Below are 26,472 nucleotides of genomic sequence, written 5' to 3' on the forward strand. Positions count from 1 at the left end.
TCCTCCCTTACCTTTCACAATTCCAGAATATGCCATGTAAGCTTCCATAACAAAAGACCAGTATGGTGTGATAGCCTTAAGAGTACAGGAGTAGTCAGCTTACTTTAGTGGTAATCAAAAGCTCTCTAGCTGGATTTAGAGCTCAATAAGAGAGAAATCATGCCTGGTACTGGAAACCTAATCAATTACTCAAGGTTAGTGAAGTCCTAGATTTTGGAGGAGAACCTACAAACTCCACTTTAACTAACTGCACTCTAAATATTAGTCCTTACTCCTCAGCAAGGAGGCTTCTTTTTGCAAGAGGAGAACATTACAAAAAATCACAACCAATCAAAATGCACAGTTGTGAAGCATAGTCCCATTGGATATATCTACAAAACACTATTCTCTCTCAGGCTGAGGGAATATTGCATAAGAAGGGTAGAAATAATGTAAGAGCCAGAGAAACAAGGCATTTGCTGTGAAACTTTAACTCCTAGGAATGTCAGAAGCTACCCCCATGAAGTCTCTCCAACATGAAGGCTGAAACTGAAAAAGGATGATACCAACAAACATTGCAAAGTGGGTGGAGGAAAGACCATGAGGCCTCAACCAACACAACTATAGACAATTAAGGACTGTTGATGGCAGGAGAAATAGTCTTTTCCAGAGAAGAATCACCAATTGGTGATCTAATACCAAATGTTTGGCCCTGAAATAAAGACATTAAAGGAGCATACAAAGTGAGCAGATTATATTAGGAACACACACACACACACACACACACACACACACACACACACACACACACACACACACACACAGAGATATGTAGATTGGATAGATGATAGATACATAAACAGACAGACAGACAGACAGACAGATATATAGATAATAGATGTGTGTAACAAAAATCAATTAAAAAAAGAGACCATGAATTTGAAGGAGAATGGAGGTGGTATATGATATAGGAGATATTGGAAGGAAGATAGTGAAGGGGAAAGGATGATAGTGTATTAATCTCAAAAGTAAAATATAAAATGGCACACATTTTATTTGGAACTTTATATATGGATTTGTTTATTTTCACTGAATAATTGACTCAACCACTTCAAGAAATACCCACAATATCTTTCAAAAGGATAGGTAATGGTAGGGACTGACTCATGACCTTGATCTTATAAATGTTAAAGAAACGTTAATATACCAACTCTAGTATTTAACATCCTGCTACCTCAATTCATTTCCCACATTTATCACGACCTATACATAGAGTAGACTTTGCCTTCTCGTGATCATGACTTTTAAGGAGGAATGGAAAATCTCAAAGATACAGGAATAAATATATACATTAAAAAGTATAAGTTTAAATTTGAAACAAAGCAACCACTTTGGGAATTGCCACATGAAAAGGAGAATCTAGGTGGTCACACTGAGACCCTGAGAACAAAATTTCCAACTTGCTAGCCCCAAGACGCTAATGTTGACATTAATTTATGTATGAATAGGGTACCTAAATGTACTCTCTTTAAGAATAATTTAACACCTACTCACATACATGTGAAGTTGTGTACACATACACAACACTATAAAGAGAGTGTACATTTGCAGAACTATACATATATGTAATTGATACATACTAAATCCAGTTCCCTCTTAAACATTGAAATTCAGTTCCTTTTGGGCCTATCTCACACTTCTTTCAGAAGATGGTGATTTGGCCTTCTATTTATCTCCAGACATAATTGGCTGCATTTGAAGAACTACTGCAGATGTGTTGGATACTGTTGAACATTCCAAAGTATGACTCAGATGAAAAATTATGTTCGATAGAGAGTCTAGTGGGATTTTCTGAGTGGAGCATCCCTCCTTGGAATGATTGAGTTACCAAAACCCCAGCAGGGAGCCCCTGAAATCTTGCACAATGTTTCCTCTCAGACTTTGTCAGTCTTATAACTTGTCTAAAGTAATCATACTGCTCAAGAACAGGTCATTTATGTCAGGGAAAGAGATGAATTTAAATTTCCCATGAAATTTCAAATATAACTGCAACAATTAATGATGATGGTAAATAATGTCACCCCTTAGGCATAAGTTATAAACACTTCATTTCAGGTAGCATGCTTACAGTACTTCCAGAATTTTCACAATTAAACAGGTAAAACTCCACGGTTCCTATCAATGATTAAAAGTCAAGTAAATAAATGACTAGAGATATCCACAAAAGAGGAAATCATATTTTATCCACTTCTATGATGATAAAGTAACACAGAAAAGATGAAGTACATTTGCACATATTAAGGTAGGGTCCAGAAACTTTGCTTGACTTTTTAAATGCTTTGACTATATACATACACATTTATTTACTGGATATAATATAAAACACACAGGAGAAGTATGGGGAAGCAGAAGGATTGTAAACACAGTATTCATGTACATAGTCTCAAAAATCATATAAAAATAAGAACTTTCACTCATTGATCTAATAAAACACTTGGTCAGTAGTCTGGAAGAAAGTATAGGCGAGGCTACCACACAAGGAGAATGCTGGGAAGAGGAAGGCAGAGAGATACAGTCACCAGCAAGATGCAGAGGAAGCAAGATGAGAACAGGTATCAAGCAACATGGCTAAACATAAATACAAATTATGGGTTAATTAAGTTGTAAGAATTTGTTAGAAAAAAAAAAAGCCTGAGCAATCAATCAGCTAAACAATTTATAATTAATATAAGCCTCCATGTGTTTATTTGGGACTGAATGGCTGCAAGACAGGATCAGACAGAAACTTACTTCAACAATGCCATCATTTTATAAGGTCAATCTATCAGAATTAAGGATTCTGCTGGAGGATTAAACCAAGACGTAAGGGGTGTTGGAGCTGTTGCCTTTTGGATGAATTGGCTGTTTCTTGCTGTAGACTTCTCGATGTAGCTTTTTCCCTCTGTTAAATTTGGGATTTATTTCCCATAGTTCAGCACTAATTGATCATTTATTAAGCACAAGTTCCCCTATGCATTTGGGGTATGTTGATAACATCCCCTAGTTATCACCCAGTCAAAAAACCTATTTCCCACAGCCAGGTCTTTGTTCCTTTCTCCAATGTAAATGTAGAGATCTTCCTTCCTGCAATTATCTTTATTGGTAGGCATTTGGCCAGCTTTAAGTACCCAGGCAAAAGTATTTCAAGGACATAGAACTACTACCTGCCTAAAACTGTTGATCCATAGCCACTTAGAAAATAGGCTTATCTTGGTTTTACCTCTATTGCCGATAAGAGAGTCAATAACCTAAACTAACCTTGCACTAAACAATTCTTGCATTTACTTTCACCTCAGCTAATTAATCCAAGATTTTAGCTTAGAGGTTTATTGCTTGTTTTTACCCTAAGAAAATAATGAGAAAGGTAATAAGCTATTTGCTCATCCTCAGAGGAATAGTAAACTTTCCTGCACACCTTCTGAAAACCTGCCCACCCAGAGCACTGGAAGGTTCCAAGTTCCATTTCTTGTGCAAATTAAGCTTAAATCTTTTCTTTGTTCTACAGCCTTAAACAAAGGTGCTATCCTTAGACCCAAAAAGCTTCTTTCAAGCAGCTGACTATAGCAAAATGTGCGCTGCAGACCAAAAGCTGCATGCATTCCTCTGCTTCTTATGCAGGTTGCCTGGCCACAGAGGACACTTACCCCACCCTTTGGGAAAATGGCTCCAGAGAGCCGCTTGGAAGCAGCCCATGGAGGGAAAATAGTTTTTACCTTATTCATGAAATCTTCTGATTAATAGAATTTTACCCCAATACTTAGGCCCTCTTAAAGAACATAGATAAGCACATGATTTCTCTCTTTTAGACTCCCTTGTTGATTTAATCCCTAGTTGACCTTGTTGAGGAGCCTTCACTAACCATCCCTACCTGGTTCCATAAATGATAACTAACAGTTATTGTTCTGTGTATAAATCTTATCTGCATTGGTGACCCTGGGAAACTCAAGCTTCACATTGCATTGCCAAAAGAATTACTGTTGTAAATTTATATATATCTGTACCCTCAATATAGAAGAACTATTTGTAGAACAATAAAGAGATGGATAGAAAGAACATGTTGTGAGAAGACTCATTTTTTCTATAGCCCTCAGAATTTAGTTTCCTTTACTTATTATAGTGTCTCTTTTGAACTCTGAACAAAGACTTTTAAGGCTGGACCTTGAAAGACTTCAATAAGAACTTGATCCATTCTTAATCTTCTTCATAAATACACTCATTGTTGAGAAAATGTTTCTTATGATCCATATAAAATTAATTTATTAAAATCTAAATGTCACTGTAATATACAACATTAACCTTATGGACGCTGTTTTTACTTGCCTGTGAGTAACCATGATGGCTAGTGAGTGATGCCTTTATTTAAAACAAAGTATTAATAGCCATGTATTCAAAATAAAAAAAAAAATAGAAAAGCAAAAACCCAGTCATATACAAAGAAAGACATGTACTTCCACATTTCACAAGACTGTTCTCTAAAATTAAGTATAAATTACTAATGTTTAATTCACTTAAAATTTACTTAAGAGTCAGAGAGTTGGCTTGGTGAATAAAGATTCTTTCTGCCAAGCCCTGGTGCCTTGGAACACACATGGGATGTAGAAGGGAAATGAATCCTACAAGTTGTCCTCTTACCTGTGTATGTAAACTGCAGCATGTACACACACACACACACACACACACACACACACACACACACACACAATCACAGAAATAAAATTTACTTGAATACAATACTAACATTTACTCAAACATTATTAATAAGATAAAACATGAATACGAATAGTAACTTCTTAAACAAACCTGACCACTAATTCTGACTTTATTTCTTTCTCTCCATCTGTTCTCCTGTCCTCAAAGAGAAAACAGGAGATTATGTGCCAAATTTGTATTCACACAATTCTACATTGCATAAAATTATAGTTGCCATAATCAGTGACTAATTCAAGTGGAAAACATGTGAAAACTGAAAAGTGTGGTAGTTAATTCCAATTTCAGTGAGTAACTTGAAGAGTCACATAACCTATTTGAACTTTCTTTTCAAACATGGGGTAAAATTCATCATAAAAGACAAAGCTAGATATTTAGAACCTCAGCAATATCAGCAAGTATTCAAATAATATATCACCCTAGAGTTATTTAGTATTTCCAAAAAATTTGACCAAAAGTCAAGAAAATGTAAGACTTGTGAAAAAGTTAAAGTCACAAAAATGACTACTAACATAGTTATATATAGACTCAAATTAAGAGGACAAATATACTGTATCCTGCAGTAGATCACAGAAATCAAACTTTTGGGTGTCATGTACCACAATTACTTATTGTTTACTCTTATAAATTTTATGATCAGGTATATTCAAGTCTTCCAGTTAAAATATGGCATTTTTCAAGAATAAGTCTGGACTTAGTATGCACATATTATTATTCAAAATCTTTTTTAAATTCCCCAAAGTTAGTACTACCCATGAACACTGAGTAGATATGTCCATCTCCTTAGGAATAACAAAGGCTTACAATGTACTTCGTAGCTACATAGAAAATTACCCTTTCATTCCTGGTATTCTGCTGAAGATCCAGTATATTTTGTGAGTAAAACCACAGGTACATTTCAAAGGGCCTTACAGTTAAACAAAATATACAAAATGACCATATGAATAAATAATTTTTTTGAGACAGGGTTTCTCTGTGGCTTTGGAGGCTGTCCTGGAACTAGCTCTTGGACCAGGCTGGTCTCAAACTCACAGAGATCTGCCTGCCTCAGCCTCCCGAGTGCTGGGATTAGAGGCATGTGCCACCACCACCTGGCCATATAAATAAATAATTGAAGAAAGCAGGGTCATGAAGTTGAAAGGAAATGGTGGGCCATAGGAGGCATTTGAGAGGAGAGTGCTGAAAAGAAGTGAGGAAAATACAGTATGTATCTGATGTGTATGTTATAAATAGAGTATTTCAGTTTGCCTCACAAAAATAAATGTTTGAGTAAAATGTTTTCCTCCTTAAAAAATGTCACAAATAAAACTTTAGACAAAGCAAGGGGGAAGAAGGGACAAAACAGAGAATGATGGACAGAGAAAAAGGTGGAGTGGAGGCAGAAGGGAGTGGAGACTTATGTTTCAGGATGGGACAATTGAGTTTCTCATTGCCATCCATTATGGAGAGCAGTGTTGACATTCTCTGGCCCACGGAGTTAGTCACAGCTGGGCTTGTGCATCTTGCCCAGCTCAGCTTTCCACTGACTTAGGAAGATCTGAATTCGTGGTAGACAATTGGCCACACCCTTGCTCTGCCTCAGCCTTGCTCTGCCTCATCTTTCCAACCGAGCTTGTCCAGAGACAGATTAGGTGCTGCTTTAGCTGGTGCAGGAATCTGCATTTTTGTTGTGTTTCCAGATGCAGAGAAGAGAACAGACTGACTTTCTTATGCTTCCTGATACTATCAGTTAAGTCACAATAGTATAGAAAGCAATTTGTGTGAGTAACAACCATACTGGGCTTGCTTACAGCTTCCCAGGGCATGTATTTCACCCATTGTGACAACAGCTTAGATCCACACCCATCTGGACACTGTAACAATAAACACTTCCAAATGAAGAGACAGAGATCTAGGACATAGAGCAAAGACTTGTAAAGCAGGACTTCCAAACACACTAAAAGTAGAAAAGAATAGTAAACCAGACAACCTGGAGGTGTTCTCCAGGTCTCTCCTAAAGACCTTAAAATAGAGCAATGCCTCCATCTGCAGAATACCAGCCCTATCTCTGTAGGGAGTGTGCTGGTCAGGAGCTGTTCTTATGCATATGAGGCTACTTAGAAAATTCAAGAAAAACTTAAAATATTATAGAAATTATGCATAACATGCATGAAATGGTGCACACAAGATGTTAAAAGTACCATTATTAATTTTTCACTCAGAAAAAAGTTCTTCTGAAATATTTCTATGCATCTCAATGTTCAATCACCATTTTAAATAACAAGAGATGTATTTGTGTATATTTGTACTGTTTTATGTACATGCCATAGATTTTATGAGAAAAACTCACATTTCTGAGTTGGTTTGAATGGAAAAAAACATTCAAGGAAAGGATGAAGATGGGTTGGCAGGCACATGACGGTCTTTGCCCCAGCTACTTCAATATCTATCATCCATCAGTTACTTTTCCTGCCTCTTCCGGCAGCCTTTCTCCAATATGGAATCAGAAGATGCACAAGAGGTGGGTCTTGTCCTATTCCTTGTTTCCTGCCACCAAATGGCATCACTTTTCCCCCTTGAACATCTTAGTCTCTCCTCCTTCTGAACAGGCATATAAGCAGGCAGGCACAGCATTATCCATGTTTATAACAATGAATTGTATGAAACAACAAAATTTAAACATTATTCTTATATATAAGAAAAAAATAAAATTAACAAAAAAGAGTTTTCATTGAAATGGTTTTCCTAAGGAGGAAAGTTTTGAATAGAAATGACTTCCATGAAATGGTATAAGAGGGGAAGAATTTCAAGTGTACATGCACAGAAAGAACAACACACTTCCGTGAAGTTAAGACTAGAGAAATAAACCTATGTGACCTGGATTAGGAGGTTGGCTTTGAAATGCACACTATAGAGTTTAAAGGTAAATGAAGGAATACTTGACTGAAAGTTAGGTATCAAGATATTAATTGGTCATTAGCGTCATAAAAAGGTTAACAATTCCTGCAGAGGTATAGTGATATTTAATCCTCAGAAAGATCTAGAAATGCATAGCAAAGCCCTGCTGATGAGGACTTAGAACCGAAACACAGAAAAGACTAAATCTAGATGGATTTGTAGTAAGCTGTGTATTAATGGAGATGAAATTAGGATTTCTTCTGTCCTATGCACTAAACATTTTCCCTCGTAGTTTTTACAAAGACAAGACATGAAAAGTTTTAATTTTTCTTTAGTAGTCTGTTCTGGCTTCCCCACACAGCATGTGAACTGGAAATCTTACAAGGAAGCAGACTTGGTAAAGAAATTTGTGAGAAAGGGAAACAGTAACAGATAATAATCTCTTAAGATCTGTTCAAACATAGCTCAAAAAACAGTTTTGTAACAATCGCCTGAAATCTAGCATCCAGAACACAGAGTGTGTGGGTGAGCTCAAGGGCAGACAGAGGGTTTTCCTTCAGTAAGTCTCCTACAGTTCCCTGTTTAAACTGAGTTAGGGTGGATTCTGGCAAATCCCCAACATACAAGTCCTTTAGGAAGATAAAGTTCACAAAATCACCATGACCGACAATGGGACTCCAACACTTTTTCAAATTCAAGCTGTTTTTACTGTTTCAGAGAGAAATTTAAAAATGTACAAACAGTTGTTATAGAGGATCACAAAGCACATTCCTGTGTGTTCTTGTCATGCAAATATGTATGTAAGACTAATGCATGTTATAAACATGTGCATAGGCTGACGTACACAAGCTCCAGATGTACTGTTTTCTAACTCGGTGGGTTGTGTCCTCTATAAGGGAAAAAAGAAATATTAATCATTGCTTTTACTGCCGAGGGGATGGGAGCTGCTCTCATATTTCAGAAAGGGGCTGGAAAGTGAGGGAAGCCAAACTTTTTCCTATTTAAGGCCAAAGCAGAGGAGCGTCAGTGGCTGAGTTTTATGACGGGCCCGGTGCTGAAGGGCAGGGAACAACTGATGGTGCTACTTTGAGCTGCTTTTTCTTTTTTCCTCTTGCACAAAGAGTCTCATGTCTGATATTTAGACATGATGAGCTTTGTGCAAAGTGGGACTTGGCTTCTTCTCGCCCTGCTTCATCCTACTTTCATTTGGGCACAGCAGTCCAGTGTAGGTAAGTAGGTACTGATTTCAACAGGCTTTCTGGGTTAATTTTGTCTTAACTTCTTACAAAGAGTCGCATAGGGAAAAAATCAGCCTCCTAAGAATTTCCTGCCTAGCCTTTGACTGTGGAATGCTTCTCTAACCATAATTTAGCTTTCTATGTTTATTTATAAAAAAAATAGTGCATATGTATGTGTGAAAATTCCCTAGTTGTTTAAGATAAAAGTGTGCTTAATTAATTTGTTTTCATGTTCACCTTTTTTTAAAAAGAAAAATAGCTTTAAAGCACTCCCCTCTTGTATTGTGAACATCTTGGAATGCTCCCAAGCCATCTGGAATTTATTGGTCTCTTGTAATAATTTCATGTTCTCCTTTGTACGCTGTTCTCTTTGCAAGGATGGGATATTTAGCCTTGTTTTCCCAATAAAATAATGCATTAAATCTGTTAGGAATAGCACAGAAGAAGATACTAGAAGACCAACAGAATCTCTTTATGTATTTCTGTAAATGGTAACACTGGAGTATGTATGGACATTCCTGAAATGAACCCAGGCTGCTGAAAACATGTCATTGTTTCTGTTTTTATTGCATTCTAAGAATGTGCATAGCCGATTAATCCATACTTCCTCAGAGTTTTGCTGAAGGTTGTTTTGTGTTCCACGTGTTCTGCTTAGCTGGATTTCCACTACTGGAGAGAAAATGTTTTAAAAGGACTCTTTTTTGCTTTCCTACAAACAAGGTAAAGATACTAGTTTTGTTCATAAAAGCTTACCTGATATATTTTTGGTAAGCAAATAGAATGATCTTTACTTTCTTGTGCTGAAAATTAAAGGCAATTTTCTCCTTATTTATTTAAATATTTTTACAAATGTATATGTTCCTCAACATCATGAAAAACTGGGGTGGATACTTTCCTTAAAATACTTGTGTTGCAAATCTTAACTATATTAGCACTTTTAAAACATACACTATCAAACTTATTTGTATTTAAACCTTTAGTTTTGGCAAAATTTTCATGAATATTAGGTTTTTCACTGTCTGTAATATCAGTATCTTTGTTATCTTCACAAATTATACATTCAAGAATAGGTGGGGGGATATACCCGATGACATTTATGTATTTTCAGTCCTTGGTTACAACAGAAAAGGAACACCCAGATTTCTTGTTCCTTAGTTTTCTCTTCCCCTTAGCCCACCCCCAGCCCCTGCCTTCTCCCTCTTCATCCCCCACCCCTTTTGGCTCCAAAGGAACTCCCCTCCCAGTTTTCCTTCCTCACTCATCACCCCACCCCCATCCTGAGCTTATCCACCTCCCCTCCACACTTCCTCATCCATCCCTTCTCCTGCCACACCCTCCTGAGCCCAGTGTGTCTCCCTTCTGCTTCCTTCTCTGTTCTCATTTTCTCCCCTTCCTTCCTCACACTTTTTTTTTTTCCTTTGGAGGCTCACTTCTCCTTTACCTTTCTGTCTTCACTTTCTCTCCCCATCCTGCCCTCCTGGAAGGTCCAACAATCTCAATGCTTTCCCTAGTAAACCAAAAGACATGGACCAAAAGAATGTCAATCCCCAAGCTTCCCAATAAATATCTTTGCATTTCTAGGAGAAGAATCACAGAAACTCATTTTTTGAAAAGACTATGCACCTTTGGGACTTAAATTCAAAATATACACATAGTATTTGTAGCTACCTAACAGTTATAGGAATATAAGAAATAGTGTAGACACAGTGGGTATGTGTCTTCCCAATCCAACATCACCATTTTAACATCTTTGTAGGCTCATTTGCTTCCAGCCTTACGCTCTCGTCATTAAAACTCAAAGAAAAATGAAAGGGATCTAAGAGCTTGAATTTCACATTTCTTGTAGGTTTTTAGCGAAAATCCTGCTGGATGGTTAACTTTGGGGAGGCTACAGTAGGTGACATCTATTCAGCACACTGGGAATATTCACAGAATCACAATGGGTTATCTCCCATGTCCTCTAGAAATCCCAGGAATATAGAGCTGAAGGACACTAACCTGTAATCGACTCGTGGGAGTTTTCAGGAGGATAAGACATGTCTCCAAAAGGAGTTTTGTCTTTTTACAGATCTGTGCAAATCTTTCTTTATTCATGCATCTGATTCCAGCTATGGAAAAACGTGGTCTGTTTTACATTTCCTGTGGTTTATAAGCATGCCAGATTTTTAAGTGCTAAAACATGCCACCTAGTGGCTGACAGGCAGGGACACCATTTACATAACCAGTGCCAACATGACGATTGCACCACAGGATTGGTATTTTAGGATGAGGTCTGTCTGTGTGTGTGTGTGTGTGTGTGTGTGTGTGTGTGTGTGTGTGTGTGTGTGTGACTTTTAAAAATTAAGCATTGCATTTTTATAAGTTAAAGAAATATAGATGATGAAATGTTGCCAGACATACTCACAAACTGGTAACAATATTATAAGACATGTTGAAAATGAGTGTTAAAGTTATACACATTTTCCAGGCAGGCATGGTTGCACCGACCTGTAATCCCAGCTACTTGGGAGATTGAGGGTAGGAGAATACAAGTCCAAAATCTGCCTAGGGTACAGGGTGAGTTCAAGGTCAGCTTGAGGACTGCAGTGAAACTGTCTCAAAATAATAACTTTAAGGAAGGCTGAGAATGCAGGTCAGTGATTGAGAGCTTGTCCATTAGATATTCCACCCTAGTTTCAATCTCCCAAGTGGCCATAGAAAAGCTATATGTGATTCAAATTCATAGTATGACTTTTTAAATGTATTTTCCCTACCCATGGGTTATCATCCTCACTTAACATTAGTATTTTGCTGACTATAGGCCCATATATGGATATTAATAATATTGTTCTGTTAGGGTAGGGACAGAAATTATTATAATTAAATGTCCTCTAATATTTAACCTTCCACATTTTGCTATGCTGATAATTTCACAAAAATTAACTGTGAACCATTAACTGATTTGGGATTTCAAAACTGCAAATAATTTGGAGAATGGATTCTTATTTCATGTTTTGTGAGTCTATTTCCCTTTATGTTCAAAAGGAAAGTTATAACTAATAATAACATTTTAGTTTTCTCTGATTTGTGTTGTCCCAATTATTAAATATACCAAACTAATGGAATAAAATATTTCATAAAGTCATTGGAAATAAGGGTAGTTCTAACAAGAGAAAATATTTTGTTAGAACATTGTAAATTATGTACATATCTCAATGTCAGCCATGTAACTGACAGTGTGTTAGTATAGATTAGAAACTGGGAAGGATAGGGTTAATACAGGAATGGAAATTTGAAGAAATGTTAAGTTATTTGAGAATAAAAACCATAAACTGAGTATCTGAATTTTCTTATTTTTGTAAATATTTGTCAATAAAAGAGAGATTCCAAACTTTCCAAACTCCATAAAGGTTTTTTTTTTTAAGGTAGGTTTTTTTTTTTTTCTATTTAATACACAACTTTTAACAGATTGGTCTGGTTTATTATGCAAAAGGCTCAGAAGCTAATGACTTAACCAGGAATTATCATCCCTTCCGTGACAATGTACACCACAAGTAAATAAAGTACCATTGATACACACTTTTGTTGTTTCTATTTGTGACCCCTTGAATTTCCTCAGCACCCCCACAGTGCTCATTCTGAGGGGTTAAAGGCCTGTTAGTGATCTGAGGGACATTCTGCTTAGATTGAGGATGGGCTGCCTGAGCGTTGTAGAAGCCCGCTGCCAATCTTCTGAAACCATGCTGGGAGAGAGGAGAGCAAAGATCCATTAATGAATGCCGACTCTTGTGTTAGGATCTTTCCCAGAGGTTTCTTTTTTAAAGGATTTGCCCAACACTGTAGTAGAGGTTAAAAGACAGCCAGCTCTTCAGAAAGGCCTGTTTCGTATCTACAGGCCCAGCCCAGGCCTGGGGTGGTAACTCAGAAAAGACTGCCACCTACCGAACGAAGCTCTGTGGTATCCACTGAGGATGAAGCTCTGTGGTGCAGGGTTCCTAGGTATTTCTTTTAGTTTGTGACAGAAGTCATAGCTCCACCTTGAAGCCATTAAAATGGGTAGCTTGCAAGTCAGAGCTGGGAAGACGAAAGATAAGCTTGCTTTTGCGGGACCTGGGTGACACTTGTAAAGCTGTGGTCCACTGTAACTTTTTGGAAATGTGGGTGAATTGATTCTTAGACAATGTTTCATTTTGTTTCTTAGGAAGAAAAGCTTGGTGTCATTATTTTGCGGGCTAGAAAAGAAATAGTTACATTGCATATTTTTATATCCAAAATTTTTCAGAGAGGAAACTTTGCCTGTCAGGAAGGCAGTGGAAACTCTGAGTTAGCTCTCCGTACAGCAGTCATTTGTTAGCTGCAGTTTGGAGCGTTCCATTAACGGCTAGCTGTTCTGTCTGTGCCTAACAAAAACACAGCCCTCGTGGATTCCTTTCAGCTTAACTAATCAAAGCCTTGCTTTTTCCACGGCTGAGGTCAAGCACTGCCATTTAAGATGGAATCTCAGAGAACAAAATGAAAGTTCAAATGGGAGGAAGGCTAAAATTGTCCCAGAGCAGTAAGGTTAGAACACAACAAATCCGAAAACTATTAACAGTTAAATCAGCTTTGAAAATTAGCATTGAGAGATGAGCTTTCCAGTAACACATTTGTCAGACATTTTGCTATTGTAGAGGCAGACAGACCACATTTCCCACAGAAACACTCTATGGTGTTGCATATAACTTACAAAGCCCTAGTATCATTCAAAGAAGATGCGATCAAGTTATAAATTCACGAACGCAAATCATATTGCAACTATATTTTCTGAACATTAGTGCCTTAGTCATTGTAAATACATCTATTTATTGGAAGCAGAAACCTATGTTTGTTTCTGCCTGTCTTCTTGCCTGGTGGTCTGGATGCCATCAGGGTGGCCTTAGAAATACAAACCTCTTTCATAAGGTCAAGAGAAATAAACAGTAGGACTCAACTCCAGATGATGTCTCCCCATTTTAAGATTAGAGAGTAAAGAGATTGTGCAGGCCACTGTTATTCCTTAAAAAGTCTGCCTTCATATTCCCGAGAGCACAGAGTTTACAAACCACATGGTACAGCAAACTGGTCCCCTTTATTCCATCCTTTCCTTGAAAGCAGAAAGAAAATAGAATTAAGCAGTTAAGATGTATCAGCCTTCACAAAGGAATCCTGGATTCAAATCTTCTTTTCTTTAGCTATTTAATCTGGGGAAATTTTGTTTCAGGTTCTTTGCTTGCATTGAGGATTGTAATAGCATTCAGCTGATAAGTCCTTTGCAAGCAGGATGGAAACCATAAAAATCAATGTAAAGCATCAGGTACAGTGATGCACACCTGCATTTCCAGCAGTCTGCTACAGTGGCGAATACCTACACCTACATTCCCAGCAGTTGGCTGCAGTGATGCATACCTGAACTTGCATTCCCAGCAGTCACCTGCAGTGATTCACACCTGCACATGCATTTCCAGCAGTTGGCTGCAGTAACACATACCTGTACCATCATTCCCAGCAGTCTGGAAACTCAGATCAAGGACTGTAATTTCAAAGTGGCCCGAGTTACAGGTGGAGACCATGATTCAAAAAAAAAAAAATGTCAGTTGCTCAAGAATAAGGCCTAGAACACAGTGCCTAGAACACAAATTTCATGATTTGGCAGATTATATTGTAAATATAATATAATATATGTAAATATTAAATAAATATATTTAAATGTTGCAAAGGGTAAAGATACCAGCAAATGTCCTCTGCTTTACCATGACTTCCCAGGTTTGATACTAAAGTCAGGGTCATGAGACATTTATTGAAGGGGTTCTGCTTAGGTAGCTTATATTGCTAACAGTAGGTGGTCATGCAAGAGTTAATAAAGCAAAAGAAACTATGTAACCCACCTTTTTAGAGCAAAGATGACTAAGAAAAATATGTGGGAAGTGTCGTTTTCAGCTACAATATCTACTTGTGACTTTTCAAGGGTCTGAGTTTTCAAGGAAGTCAACTTTGTTTCAAATGGATATAAAACAAATTATGGCAACAACTTAGATCCATTGATTCTTATTTTTTATTGGAACTCCAATTTCTTCTTTAATGCAGAACAATATAACTTTCTAAAACAAAAGAGAATATTTTACATCACTTTAAATGTTATGAGCAGGTTAAAAGAAAGACGTCACCCCAAAAGGTATCACATTAAGAATAGGAGTAGTGATTTCTAGAGGTGGGGGAGGGGAGGAGAATCATAGACTGCACAGAATGGTGCCAATGGGAAGTCACACCAAGAAGATCTGGTGTGTTATCACACAGTAGGGCAACCATTAGCAATAAAAATGTATGTTATATTTATAAGTTAGGTAGAAGTACATTGAAAGTTTTTGCCATAAAGTACAAATTTTTGAAGAAATAAGTGTTTAGTCTGTGTGTGTGTGTGTGTGTGTATCACATGGAACCCCATTACTGTAGAATTTTATTATTTTGTATAATAATTAAAACTATTTAAAACGATGTACTAAGATACATTGATCATCATATTGAAGTCTCTGTACTTATTAAAATCATAAATTAACATGTTAAACCTAGGGTTACATAATAGAAAACTTTTATTTGACTTCTTGTTTCCAAATTCTATTAGAATATTATAATTTTTTGAGTTAATGCCATGCTTGTCTACCTGGCAGGGTTCAGAACAAATAATAAACACTATTTCTTCTGATGTGAGAGCACCCTCAATGGGGTATACACATGGGGAGAAAGGTTTATGCTAGCTCCAAGGCCAACTAAGAACACATAAAGTCTTAAAATACAAGGTACTTAAATATAGCATTATCTGCTATATTAATTTATGTTTAACATAACATGTGTATCCAATAGCCCCTTTTAATAACCTGCATGTTGTATTAAAAGTGGAAAGTCATTTCTGATTCAAAGATAAGTTTCTGGAATAATTAGCAGTCTACCAGTGTTTTCAAAGAGCTGACATTGGACAGTTTGACTCCACACATTCAGTGAAAATATCCTAAGTTGGAGCTAATCAAATAAGAATTTCTTGTCAGTCTCATTAAGAGAAGTTGTAAAATCACTCATATTAAGAAAGGAGGACCCATAAAAAGATTTTAGTGATTTCACTAAAAAATTCTTCCATCTCAAAACTATTTTTTCCTGCCAGAAAATTGAGCATAGTTCTTAAAAAACAAAATATCAGTTCTAGATAAATAGGTTTAATGCTCATCGCTGTGTAGATTAATAGTCTTAATTATACAAAAAAGACTCTTTGCCTTCTCTTGAATTCCGTTCAAACAGCCCCATCCAAACAACCCTGCACCATTTGCACTGAGGTAAGAAGTTTGGTATTCCACTTTTATATTCACTGAGAATAAAGGTGCATTCTGTAAAGTTTTAGAAAGATTATCTTCTCTGACCTCACACGTCTGCTGCAGACACAAGAGGATCTGAGTCAATTTTGCTAAATGAAACAGATTTTTTTTCTTACCATATAACCTTTGTTCCCTATTGAAAATTTCAGTGGAACTGCCATTTTTGGTTTTTATTAGCTGTTACATTGGTAAATTGTTAAGACAAGAATGGGTCTTAACTTGACTCATACAAGAAGCCCAAGCTATTTCATAAGATGATTAAAGTTGTATTGGCACACATAAGTAGATGAGAAGTGGAAGCAACTCTATAGTCTGTAGAGACTGGATATTCTGACATTTCCCTTGATGGTAAAGTTTTAGATGACTCAAAAGTATCTAAATATGAAGGTAGGGAAAAAGAAATTTGCAATTGGAGTTACAGGAAAATAAAAGTTTCACTGTATGAAAAAATATGAAAGAACCCAACAAGACATTGTTTATATTCAAATTGTTTGCAGATGTTTAAAAGCTTATTATTTATTCATTCATTATTGGCAAACTGTCATAGTAATTTTCAAGCTGCTTTTAACCATACTACAGAGTTAACACTTCAGGAACTGAGATCAGGTTTTATTTTGGCATGTTCTAAGTTGATTCACTGTGAATGGCTGCTGAAATTTCATTTTCTTACATATAATTAAGAACCAACTCTAAAATTTTGGTTGAAGCTATTTCTTTTGCCATAGTAAGCCACAAATACATATGGCCTTGATTCATATTTTCCCTATTATTTCTACTGATTCATTGCCAATACTTGCTTTAAAGTTTCACTTTATTTTAGACATTTGGAAAACTCTTTATGTTCATGTATGATATATACTACATTATGTCATATAATGTTGAACCACTAATGCCCAACAGAGCTAGCAGTGACATTCAACACACAATCAGCTTTGTTCATTTTCCCAGGACAATCTGGAAGAGTTTTGTGATGCCAAGATTAGCTCAGTTTTCCCCTGAATTTCTCAACTAGGTTAATAGAATCCAGAAGGCCCAGAGTTAGTAAAAAAAAAGAATTATCCTTTTAGTTGCGTGCTCCCATCTGCCATTAAAGCAAAGAATAGCAACTGGGTAAAAAATGCTTATTTTCAGTTGTATAATTAATAATAAGTGTTTGAATGTTTTGTTGTATTTACTGATGCTAAGTTTTTAATATACATAAAGTTAAAACATTTACATTTATGGAAAATTGTGGTGTGACATTTTATCTTACTAAATAGTACCTTGGCACATAGCAATTATGTAGGGGAAATGTGATTTTTTTTAATGAAAGTAAAAAAATTATGTTTCAAACTTTCACCATTTTTACTGTATTCTGTAAATAGTTATAACTGCATGACCCCTCCAAAAAATCACATTTTGTCAAAACATAAAAAATGTCACATATTCTCATTTATCTCCCTGCAGACGAATCGGGATGCAGCCACCTTGGTCAGTCCTATGAGTCCAGGGATGTTTGGAAGCCAGAACCATGTCAAATATGTGTCTGTGACTCCGGATCTGTCCTCTGCGATGACATAATATGTGATGAGGATCCACTAGACTGCCCCAACCCAGAGATCCCATTTGGAGAATGTTGTGCAATATGCCCACAGCCTTCAACAGCTGTGAGTCTATAGGATATATAAGTTCTTCAAAGACTACATTTTTAAGATTCATATTTAAACATATGGATAGCATCTATAACAAAGAGAACTGGAAGGAACTGTAAGCCATGTATGTTAAACAGACATGCTGTCTTTACAAGTGAATGATGTCACTTCTAATTGAAAGCAGGGGATTGGGTGTAATCAGAATTAAGAAATAGTTAAGAATAGTGCCATAATTTACATATATTAATCTTTATATCGTTTATACTTCATAGGCTCCTGTACCTCCTGATGGTCACGGACCTCAAGGCCCCAAAGGAGATCCAGTGAGTAACATCTCCCCAAGGAGAAAAGTTAATGCTAATGACATTTCTAGGAAAGGGTTATTTTCCTTGTCATATTATTTCTATATTCAAACTGAACTTTCATCATTCTGAATTTTCTTCTGTCCTGTTCACTTGAAAATTATGCCAAAGTCAAATTGAAAATACATAACTGTGCATGTAAAGATTCACTTTTGCCAAACTTTGCAAGTCTTTGTCCCTTTGTCAATTTGAAACACAAAATGCAGGTCAAGATACAAAGGAAAATAATAAACTTCAATTATTCATAAGACTTAGTTTGAAATATACTTACCCCCAAGAACAAATATCATTGTACTATAATTAATTCAATATACAATGGAAGAAAATTCCTAATACTGATTCTAAATCACCCCGTATTTTACCAGTATTTTTGCCTTATTTTGTTTAGGGGCCTCCTGGCATTCCTGGGAGAAATGGTGATCCTGGCCTTCCAGGGCAACCAGGTCTCCCTGGACCTCCTGGCTCTCCTGGAATCTGTGAATCATGTCCAACTAGTGGTCAGGTAAGAAATTACAGACTTAAAACCCCCTCCATGCAAGAGGATTAGTTTGTCTTCATTTGGTCTGTATGACATCTCACAACAGCAACTTTTGTCCTCTGGTTTTATATATTTAACAAATCCTTACTTAGTGTTTCTATATGCTAAGAGCTTTAAAAGTATCCCACTGTCATCATGCTAATATGATTGTTGCTTTATCTTTCTAAAATGTCCTGACTTCTTAGCAAATATATGCTATACTCACTATGTTTGATGAATGGACTATCAGCTCCTAAAATAGTTAACATTTTAATTTATAAAGTGTTGTAATTACAGATTATTCCTTAATTCCTCTCCTAAAACTAATGACAATGCCTTTGGAGGCTTGGGCACTAAGCAGTTAACAGCTCCAAAACTAACTTATCAACTTCAGATAAACAGAGCTGTGTGTGCTTCTGTGGCTGCTGAACAGAATTCAGCCTCCAACACACACATTTCTCCTTCTGAGTCATGGCTACCAATCAGTCTGCACATAGAACAAATAATCAAGAATATAAACACTACAAAGTTCAGTTGTAAGGGTTTAAGTGAACTTGGAAACTACACAGACAAATATTTGTGATTTATAAAAGTGGTTTTCTAAAACAATTCAGCAGCAATGAGCATGCTGGAAATCAAATAGAACCTATCTAGACCTAGAACTCAAAATAAGCTCTGAGCATTTCTGATATTTTTCTAGTTTACAATGGTTCAATACTTATTTTGTAGGAGTTCATCTTTTATTATATAAAATCAGAAACTACATATATATATTTGTATATATATTTATGAATTTTATTGACCTCTTTGAAAATTAACTTTACTATCCCATGTTTAGCTGGAGATTACAGATTTGGGGGTCTGTGATATCAAAGTTCCTTTGTCCTCAAATATTCAATTACTCTGTGTGTAATACTATAACACTTATATAGAAATAATGGTTTCAGTAATACCATTGGAGGTCAAATTGAAAGGGAAAGTTTTCATTTAATAGTTTGCTAAAATCTTTATACATTACACAAGCAAGTATTTCTGTAGTGAGCATAATATTTAAAGTCATAAAAAGACAATAAGCAAGACAAACATCACATCTGCATGCAGAAATACATCCGTGAACAGCATATGTTGCGTGTGCTTATTCTAAATGCTCTTGAAAAGAACTATGATCTTTGTATTAATATGATCTGACCTATGTACCTAATCTTTTGCTACAGAATTATTCTCCCCAGTATGACTCATACGATGTCAAGTCTGGAGTAGGAGCAGGAGGACTTGGTGGTGGCTATCCTGGTCCAGCTGTATGTACAAATGTTTTTGAGCATTTTCAAACATCACTCAACCTTTGTTTCTTAACTCTTGAGTAATGTTCTTCTAGAAATATATTTTCAGGGAATTGTACAAAAATGGCTCATTGACTACCAGAATTGGGAGGGAAAACAGCAACCCTGTCATGATTTTCTATACTAACGCATTTCCTTCTTTTGGCATTTGAGCCCATGCCAGTATTGCTACTTCCTCATGTCCACCTGCATAGGGGCTCCCCCATCAACATGCTTAGTTACATACTCACCTCACAGACTCTCTAATTGAATGTAATTTTGTTAAGGCTTGTTTCTACTTTTCATCATCCCATCCAAGTTGTTCAGTATCTTCTTTTCATGTTTTATTTCATTGAACTTTTCATTCTAAATGAGTCTAACTCATGAATGTTCAATATCACATTCCATCTTTTCTCCAAGTTTTAAATCAAATGTGAATATTATATTAGTTATTGATCTTTTATGGTCATCTATCTTTTGGGGAGGTTGAGACAGGGTTTCTCTGTGTAGCTTTGGAGCCTATCCTGGCACTTGCTCTGGAGACCAGGCTGGCCTTTTGAACTCACAGAGATCTGCCTGCCTCTGCTGGAATTAAAGGCATATACACCAATGCCAGGCTCTCATCTATTTTAAACAATACCAATTCACCTTGACTGTGAAGGACTTTCCAAATGTAAAAGGCCTAGAGTTTTAATAACAGAAAACAGAGCTAATCATTCAAAGCTGGATTTGAACGTGTAATAAAATGACATATGTTGCTGACTCTTGCTTTGGATTAAGTCTCAGGAAGAGTGATTATATTGAAGCTCATAATTTACTTCGAGTAACAGAAACATCAATGTAAATAAATACAATATGCCAACAGGTTTGTGGCTTCTAAAGTTAAATAAAGAAATTTTACCAATAGATCCAAAAGATCTGCTAAAGAGTATTACAATTGGTATAAATAAAATTTAAAAAATAAATGTTTATAATTTTCTAAGTTTTTGGTAGATTTTTTTTTAATTTTTGAAAGTCACATGGAGAATCAATCATTTTTGTGGACATTGGTTATTACTATACTCATGTTATAAGCCCTCCTTTAATAAGATATACAAAACTAAATAAAACTACCATTTACTAACATTCCAGAAAGATAAGCTAAAATTAACTTAAAAATTTGGTTTCAGAATTTAGAAATCGTATACTACTGGTTTTCTAGCTTGGTCTGCACTTTTGAATGGTGATTACATCAACTTGCTTTAAGTTGTGAGTGACCCATACTTAATGGTTTCATTAAGTCTTCACATCAACATGACTGTGACATATCAATATAGCCATGAGGTTTGGAGTTGACTGACATGATTATTTAAGAAACTTGAATCATGATAGCTATAGTGTGAAGATATTTTCCACATAATGCTCAGACAAAAGACAAGAAATTGTTTACAACTCAGGAAGGAATCACTGAAACATTATAAAACTTATGACACTTTTTTTTTTTTACTGATTTTCTCCTCTCTGAATTCTGTCTTAAGGGTTGAAGTTAATATTTTTAATATTGATTAATAATCTAAATTGCCTCTCTAATTTCATCTGGAGTAAGGTTTTCATGCAAAAATCTTTATTGGAAATCTCATAGAACTAAGCATACCCAGGCTTGTTACTAGACAGTAAGATATAACCACATATGTTTTAAAACACGCAGGCATCATGTCTGAACAGACATCATTCATGTGCAATGCTCTTCACATCTATCTACTTCATGCTTATTATTCAAATTTACATTCTAGGGTCCCCCAGGCCCTCCTGGTCCCCCTGGCTCAGTTGGACATCCTGGCTCCCCTGTAAGTATAACTCTTTCCAGCGTTTTCAGGTTCATGAATATATAAATCAAGTTAATGTACATATGAATATAATTCAGCCATTTCAACATGAACCAATCCCAACTAAGTAAAGAGGTTGCAAAAAAGAAGTTGATTATTTTTAAATGTTACAATTTTATATTTAATTTTTTCTCTAACAACCAATCGCAGTTAAAGCCTTGGTAAAAGATAGTTGTTTCATTTGTACACAATATGCCTTTGAGTTAAGAACCATTCAATTTCAACTTCAGTGAAATAAACCCAATGGAATATGTTAACTATATTTGATCCTGAAAAAATGTTTTAAATCTTCGTAAACTGTGGTGATATTTCTGGCTGTATTCACTAATTATCGCTTCTTGCTATCCTCAAGGTGTAAGTTACCCACCCATGTGAAGCTCTTGCTATTTTATTTACAAAAATATATTTCATGGTATAATTATTATGTAATAATTATTATGTAATAGTGAAAGTGTTACATAATGCATTAAAATATATTTGCAATATTATTGTACTTTAGGGTTCTCCTGGATACCAAGGTCCCCCTGGTGAACCTGGTCAAGCTGGTCCTTCAGTAAGTAACACTTAAGGATTACTGAACACATTGACAATTCACTTCCCATGTGAAATTTATCAATTCCTCAGTCATTCATGGCTTCATCTAGAGTGTATGTTTGAACTTTTACATAACAACTTAGCATTTTGTCATGTTTGAGGTGAATTCAAAGATCTTAGAGATTCCTAACTGGTCAACTGTCCAAATCATCCACTTCTCAGAGTTAACAAAGATCATCTGTCTAGGATATGATCATCTAAAGTTTCTGTAGAGTCCCCTTGTATCTATTCCATCACTGTGCTTATAGGCCTACATATATCTGCATATAGTGGAGATAAGGATCAGAGTCCTCCATAATCATATACCATAAATATATATAGAAACTAAAATGAATGTTATTTTAATACATTTCAAAATATTGAGAAATGTCTTTGCATATTGACTATACATAGTCAATGTCTCAAAATACGCAAGTGAATATATAAATACACATTTTTAGTATGAGACATAGATACATGATATTTAAAGCTTTCACTAAATTTTAATCAATAGTAAAAATGAAATATAATGAAGGTATAATATTAATTCAGTGTAATTTTCATTATGAGACGAACAGAAGGATGTTTCAGGGATAGTTTTCCTTCCAGAATGCACTTAACATACAATGACAAAATGGAACAGAAAATTTGAACTTATCTGTTTCTATTTTCTCATTTCAGGGCCCCCCAGGACCTCCTGGTGCTATTGGTCCATCTGGTCCTGCTGGAAAGGATGTAAGTATTTACATATTTATAGGTTGAATAAAAATATTGCAAAATTCAACTTGAATGATAAACCATCTATTCTTTATACCGTTAGAGAAAATGGGAGGGTCAAGAGTACGGCATCAGCCAGGCTATTTACGGAGATTGTGTCTCAAATACATAATTGGAAGTAGTCTGATCTTACAACTATATGTTTAATCCAACCAGATTGCTCCTTAGCTACACCACATTTCCTCACGCATAAGCCTTTATATATCTTTATTTCTCTGCCTAGGGAGAGTCAGGAAGACCGGGACGACCTGGAGAACGTGGACTGCCTGGTCCTCCAGTAAGTCTTCTCCATTTGATAAGCTACTTAGTCACAAGTATTTTAAATTCAAAAATGCATAATCAAATTGAAGTAAACTTTAAAGTAAAATGCACGTTATCACCAGATTTTGATTCTACTTGAATGTTAATGAGCATCTTTCCCATTAATTACTTTTAGGGTATCAAAGGCCCAAGTGGCATGCCTGGATTCCCTGGTATGAAAGGACACAGAGTAAGTGACCCTAAGCTTAACTCTAACCCTTTATTCATGGATTTAGTAGACATAATTTATAAATGGACAAAGCATCTTTATTTTTAACTAAACATTAGATAAAATCAACCAAGTGCAAAATGTATAAACCTAATAGGAGCAAAATCCATCAAACTAGGCTTTACTCTTCTATAATGAAGGCAACTTTCCAATCAGACTGAATGGAACTTTTTTCTTCTATAAAAACAATGCCAATGTTTGATGTTTAAAGTACTTTACATTATTTAAATTATCATTACAATATGTAATAAAAGCCAGTAATTAAATTCAGTTTAAAACTTCCATTCTAAATTGTGAGCAAATTTTAAGAATTTCTCTGATTTTAAATATTTCTAGGGTTTTGATGGACGAAACGGAGAAAAGGGTGAAACCGGTGCTCCTGGATTGAAGGTGAATTACCATACACTTCATTCATGAATAAACTCATTTAGAGTCTGCATCTGTGTTAAGACTCACTTTATTGGACCTAGTTTTGTCCATCAACTGCTCTTTACGTATTATTGATGGCTTAGGGTAGCCCCTAAAAGCTCCTATGAGCTGATAACAAAGAATCTGGCATAGAAATGTTTGTGTGTCCCTGTGTGACTTATGAATGTGTATAGTTGTCATGTACTTAAAAGGCAGAAATTTAAATGTATGGTAATTAAAATTAAATGTTTACAATAATTTAATATTACTGAAGTGTATGTTTTCCTTAGTATTTTCTATGATGCAACATTTGTAACATCAAAGTGTTTGCTATATAAAATAGTAACATTTTGTATGTCTCTAGGGTGAAAACGGTCTCCCAGGTGACAATGGAGCTCCTGGCCCCATGGTAACTATGATTCTTCATATGATTTTCAGTCTTAGTTTAACCATCCAGCTCCATCACCTTTCTCCTTTCTCCTGTTCTCACACATGTCAGGTTTACAGTAAGATCATACTCTCAATTTTGCCTGCAGGGTCCCAGAGGGGCTCCTGGTGAGAGAGGACGGCCAGGCCTTCCTGGAGCTGCAGTGAGTATTGCCACAGTGTACCCAAATGAAACAGGATGTTGTTGTTTTTTTTTAATGTAAAAGCTGTCTTCAAAATCAGCTCAGTCCAGGGAAAGGAATGTCTTGTATTTTATCTCAGTTGGCATTGGGGTGTCAGTTTCATACATTCATTAGAGCACATATCTGCAGTCAGTTCTAAAAACCTAGAATGTAGGCCTGCTCCATGCCACCAATGTGGTGTCTCAGCATTGTAACACCAACTCTGAAAATACATGATAGTAAGTCGATTTTAATATATTGAGGAAAATTCATTTCAGCTGACCGTGAATTGTAGCCAGACATTACTGGTAATTAACCTTCATAATTAAGAAAATAATTGAGACAAACTTCTCTTTTTAGGGTGCTCGAGGCAATGATGGTGCTCGGGGCAGTGATGGCCAACCAGTGAGTAACTTTGTATCTAAACCTACTTTGTTCCAAAGTACCTAGAACTTATGGATATATATTTTATTATCACATTGTTATATAGCAAATCCATATTGTCTCTTGATGACTATTTATAAACATGATAACAATTTGTAGGTCCATGTCATTCAAACTGGTACTGACCCTCTAAACTATGCCTCCATTCTAGCATGACCATTTCCCCAGTCACTTGTTGACATATATTTAGCATACACTTGTGTTGAATATCCAATATTGGATATCCCAACAAAGAGTCATGCAAAATAGATGGTAATACTACATCTATGTAGTAAACAGCAGCATGAAGCTCAGGAGTTAGTGTCCTGCACAGTCACAGGATTTATGGAAAAGTGGAAAGAAATACAGATGATCTCACCTCAGATATGACCTTCTTATCTTACACAATGTTCCTCTGTAGAATACTCATGTGAATGGCAAACACCCTTGCATTTACATGACATCTCGTGTATTTTAGAGTTTTCATGGATCATTTCCTAGGAGGCTTCATTTGATTATTATTCTAACCACTTTTCATTACATGGAGATTTACATTGTTTTTAGGGTCCCCCTGGTCCTCCTGGAACCGCAGGATTCCCTGGATCCCCTGGTGCTAAGGTAAGCATGTAGTTCTTCAGAAGAATGTATAAATATCTTACAGACAAAAGCACATTGGATTGTTTCCCAAAGCTGACTTGTAAAATAATCAAATGTAGATTTTCATCTAAAGAGAACTTTAATGTACTAATCCTGATTCTAATATATGCATGTATAATCCTGGTCCTAATATGTATATATATACTTGATTCATATATATGCAGTAGCACTCTACTATTTTACCATCCTGGTATTTACTCTGATGGTGTCTGCCTTTTCCCAGGTACCTTCTAGGAGACAGCTAGAACCCATATCTACCTTTGTCCCTGTCTTTATGATTAGTGATCCTTTGTTTTATTAAAATATTTAACCATAGTACTATAACTTAGGGAAATAAGTTTAAACAGAACTGAAGATTAAACTAAGTTATTAGAAGTTGAAAGGAAAACTGACATGTTGGGATTTGACCCTTCAGGGTGAAGTTGGGCCTGCAGGGTCCCCTGGCTCAAATGGCTCTCCAGGACAAAGAGGGGAACCTGGACCACAGGGACACGCTGGTGCTCAGGGGCCTCCTGTAAGTAGAAGATAAGGCTGAGTGGAGACAAGCTACTAGGCTTACTCCTCTGAAGCATGCTGGGACATTGCTAGCAATCAAAATGGGTTCC

General features: G+C 36.0%; 1 protein-coding gene and 1 long non-coding RNA gene across 4 annotated transcripts in view; one reads left to right on the top strand and one right to left on the bottom strand.

Moving 5' to 3' along the window:
- Positions 1–10,958, bottom strand: part of LOC113831922 — a 28,209-nt gene extending 17,251 nt beyond the window's left edge. For 2 of the 3 annotated variants that reach the window (XR_004768653.1, XR_004768654.1), the window contains exon 1: positions 10,839–10,958. This is a non-coding gene — a long non-coding RNA (uncharacterized LOC113831922). Of the gene's footprint in view, positions 1–10,281; positions 10,348–10,838 lie in introns of all 3 variants that reach the window. The other variant, XR_004768655.1, reaches the window with a different exon arrangement.
- Positions 8,542–26,472, top strand: part of Col3a1 (collagen type III alpha 1 chain) — a 35,262-nt gene continuing 17,331 nt past the window's right edge. The window contains exons 1-16 of the mRNA XM_027396818.2: positions 8,542–8,831; positions 17,645–17,844; positions 18,102–18,152; positions 18,580–18,693; positions 19,923–20,006; positions 21,800–21,853; positions 22,392–22,445; positions 23,147–23,200; positions 23,466–23,519; positions 23,679–23,732; positions 24,108–24,161; positions 24,544–24,588; positions 24,716–24,769; positions 25,148–25,192; positions 25,775–25,828; positions 26,283–26,381. Of these exons, the coding sequence (XP_027252619.1) occupies positions 8,747–8,831; positions 17,645–17,844; positions 18,102–18,152; positions 18,580–18,693; positions 19,923–20,006; positions 21,800–21,853; positions 22,392–22,445; positions 23,147–23,200; positions 23,466–23,519; positions 23,679–23,732; positions 24,108–24,161; positions 24,544–24,588; positions 24,716–24,769; positions 25,148–25,192; positions 25,775–25,828; positions 26,283–26,381 (1,155 nt within the window). The 5' untranslated portion in view covers positions 8,542–8,746. The remainder of the gene's footprint in view (positions 8,832–17,644; positions 17,845–18,101; positions 18,153–18,579; positions 18,694–19,922; positions 20,007–21,799; positions 21,854–22,391; positions 22,446–23,146; positions 23,201–23,465; positions 23,520–23,678; positions 23,733–24,107; positions 24,162–24,543; positions 24,589–24,715; positions 24,770–25,147; positions 25,193–25,774; positions 25,829–26,282; positions 26,382–26,472) is intronic.

The sequence above is a fragment of the Cricetulus griseus genome, chromosome 2 (assembly GCF_003668045.3).
Source record: "Cricetulus griseus strain 17A/GY chromosome 2, alternate assembly CriGri-PICRH-1.0, whole genome shotgun sequence".
NCBI lineage: Eukaryota > Metazoa > Chordata > Mammalia > Rodentia > Cricetidae > Cricetulus > Cricetulus griseus.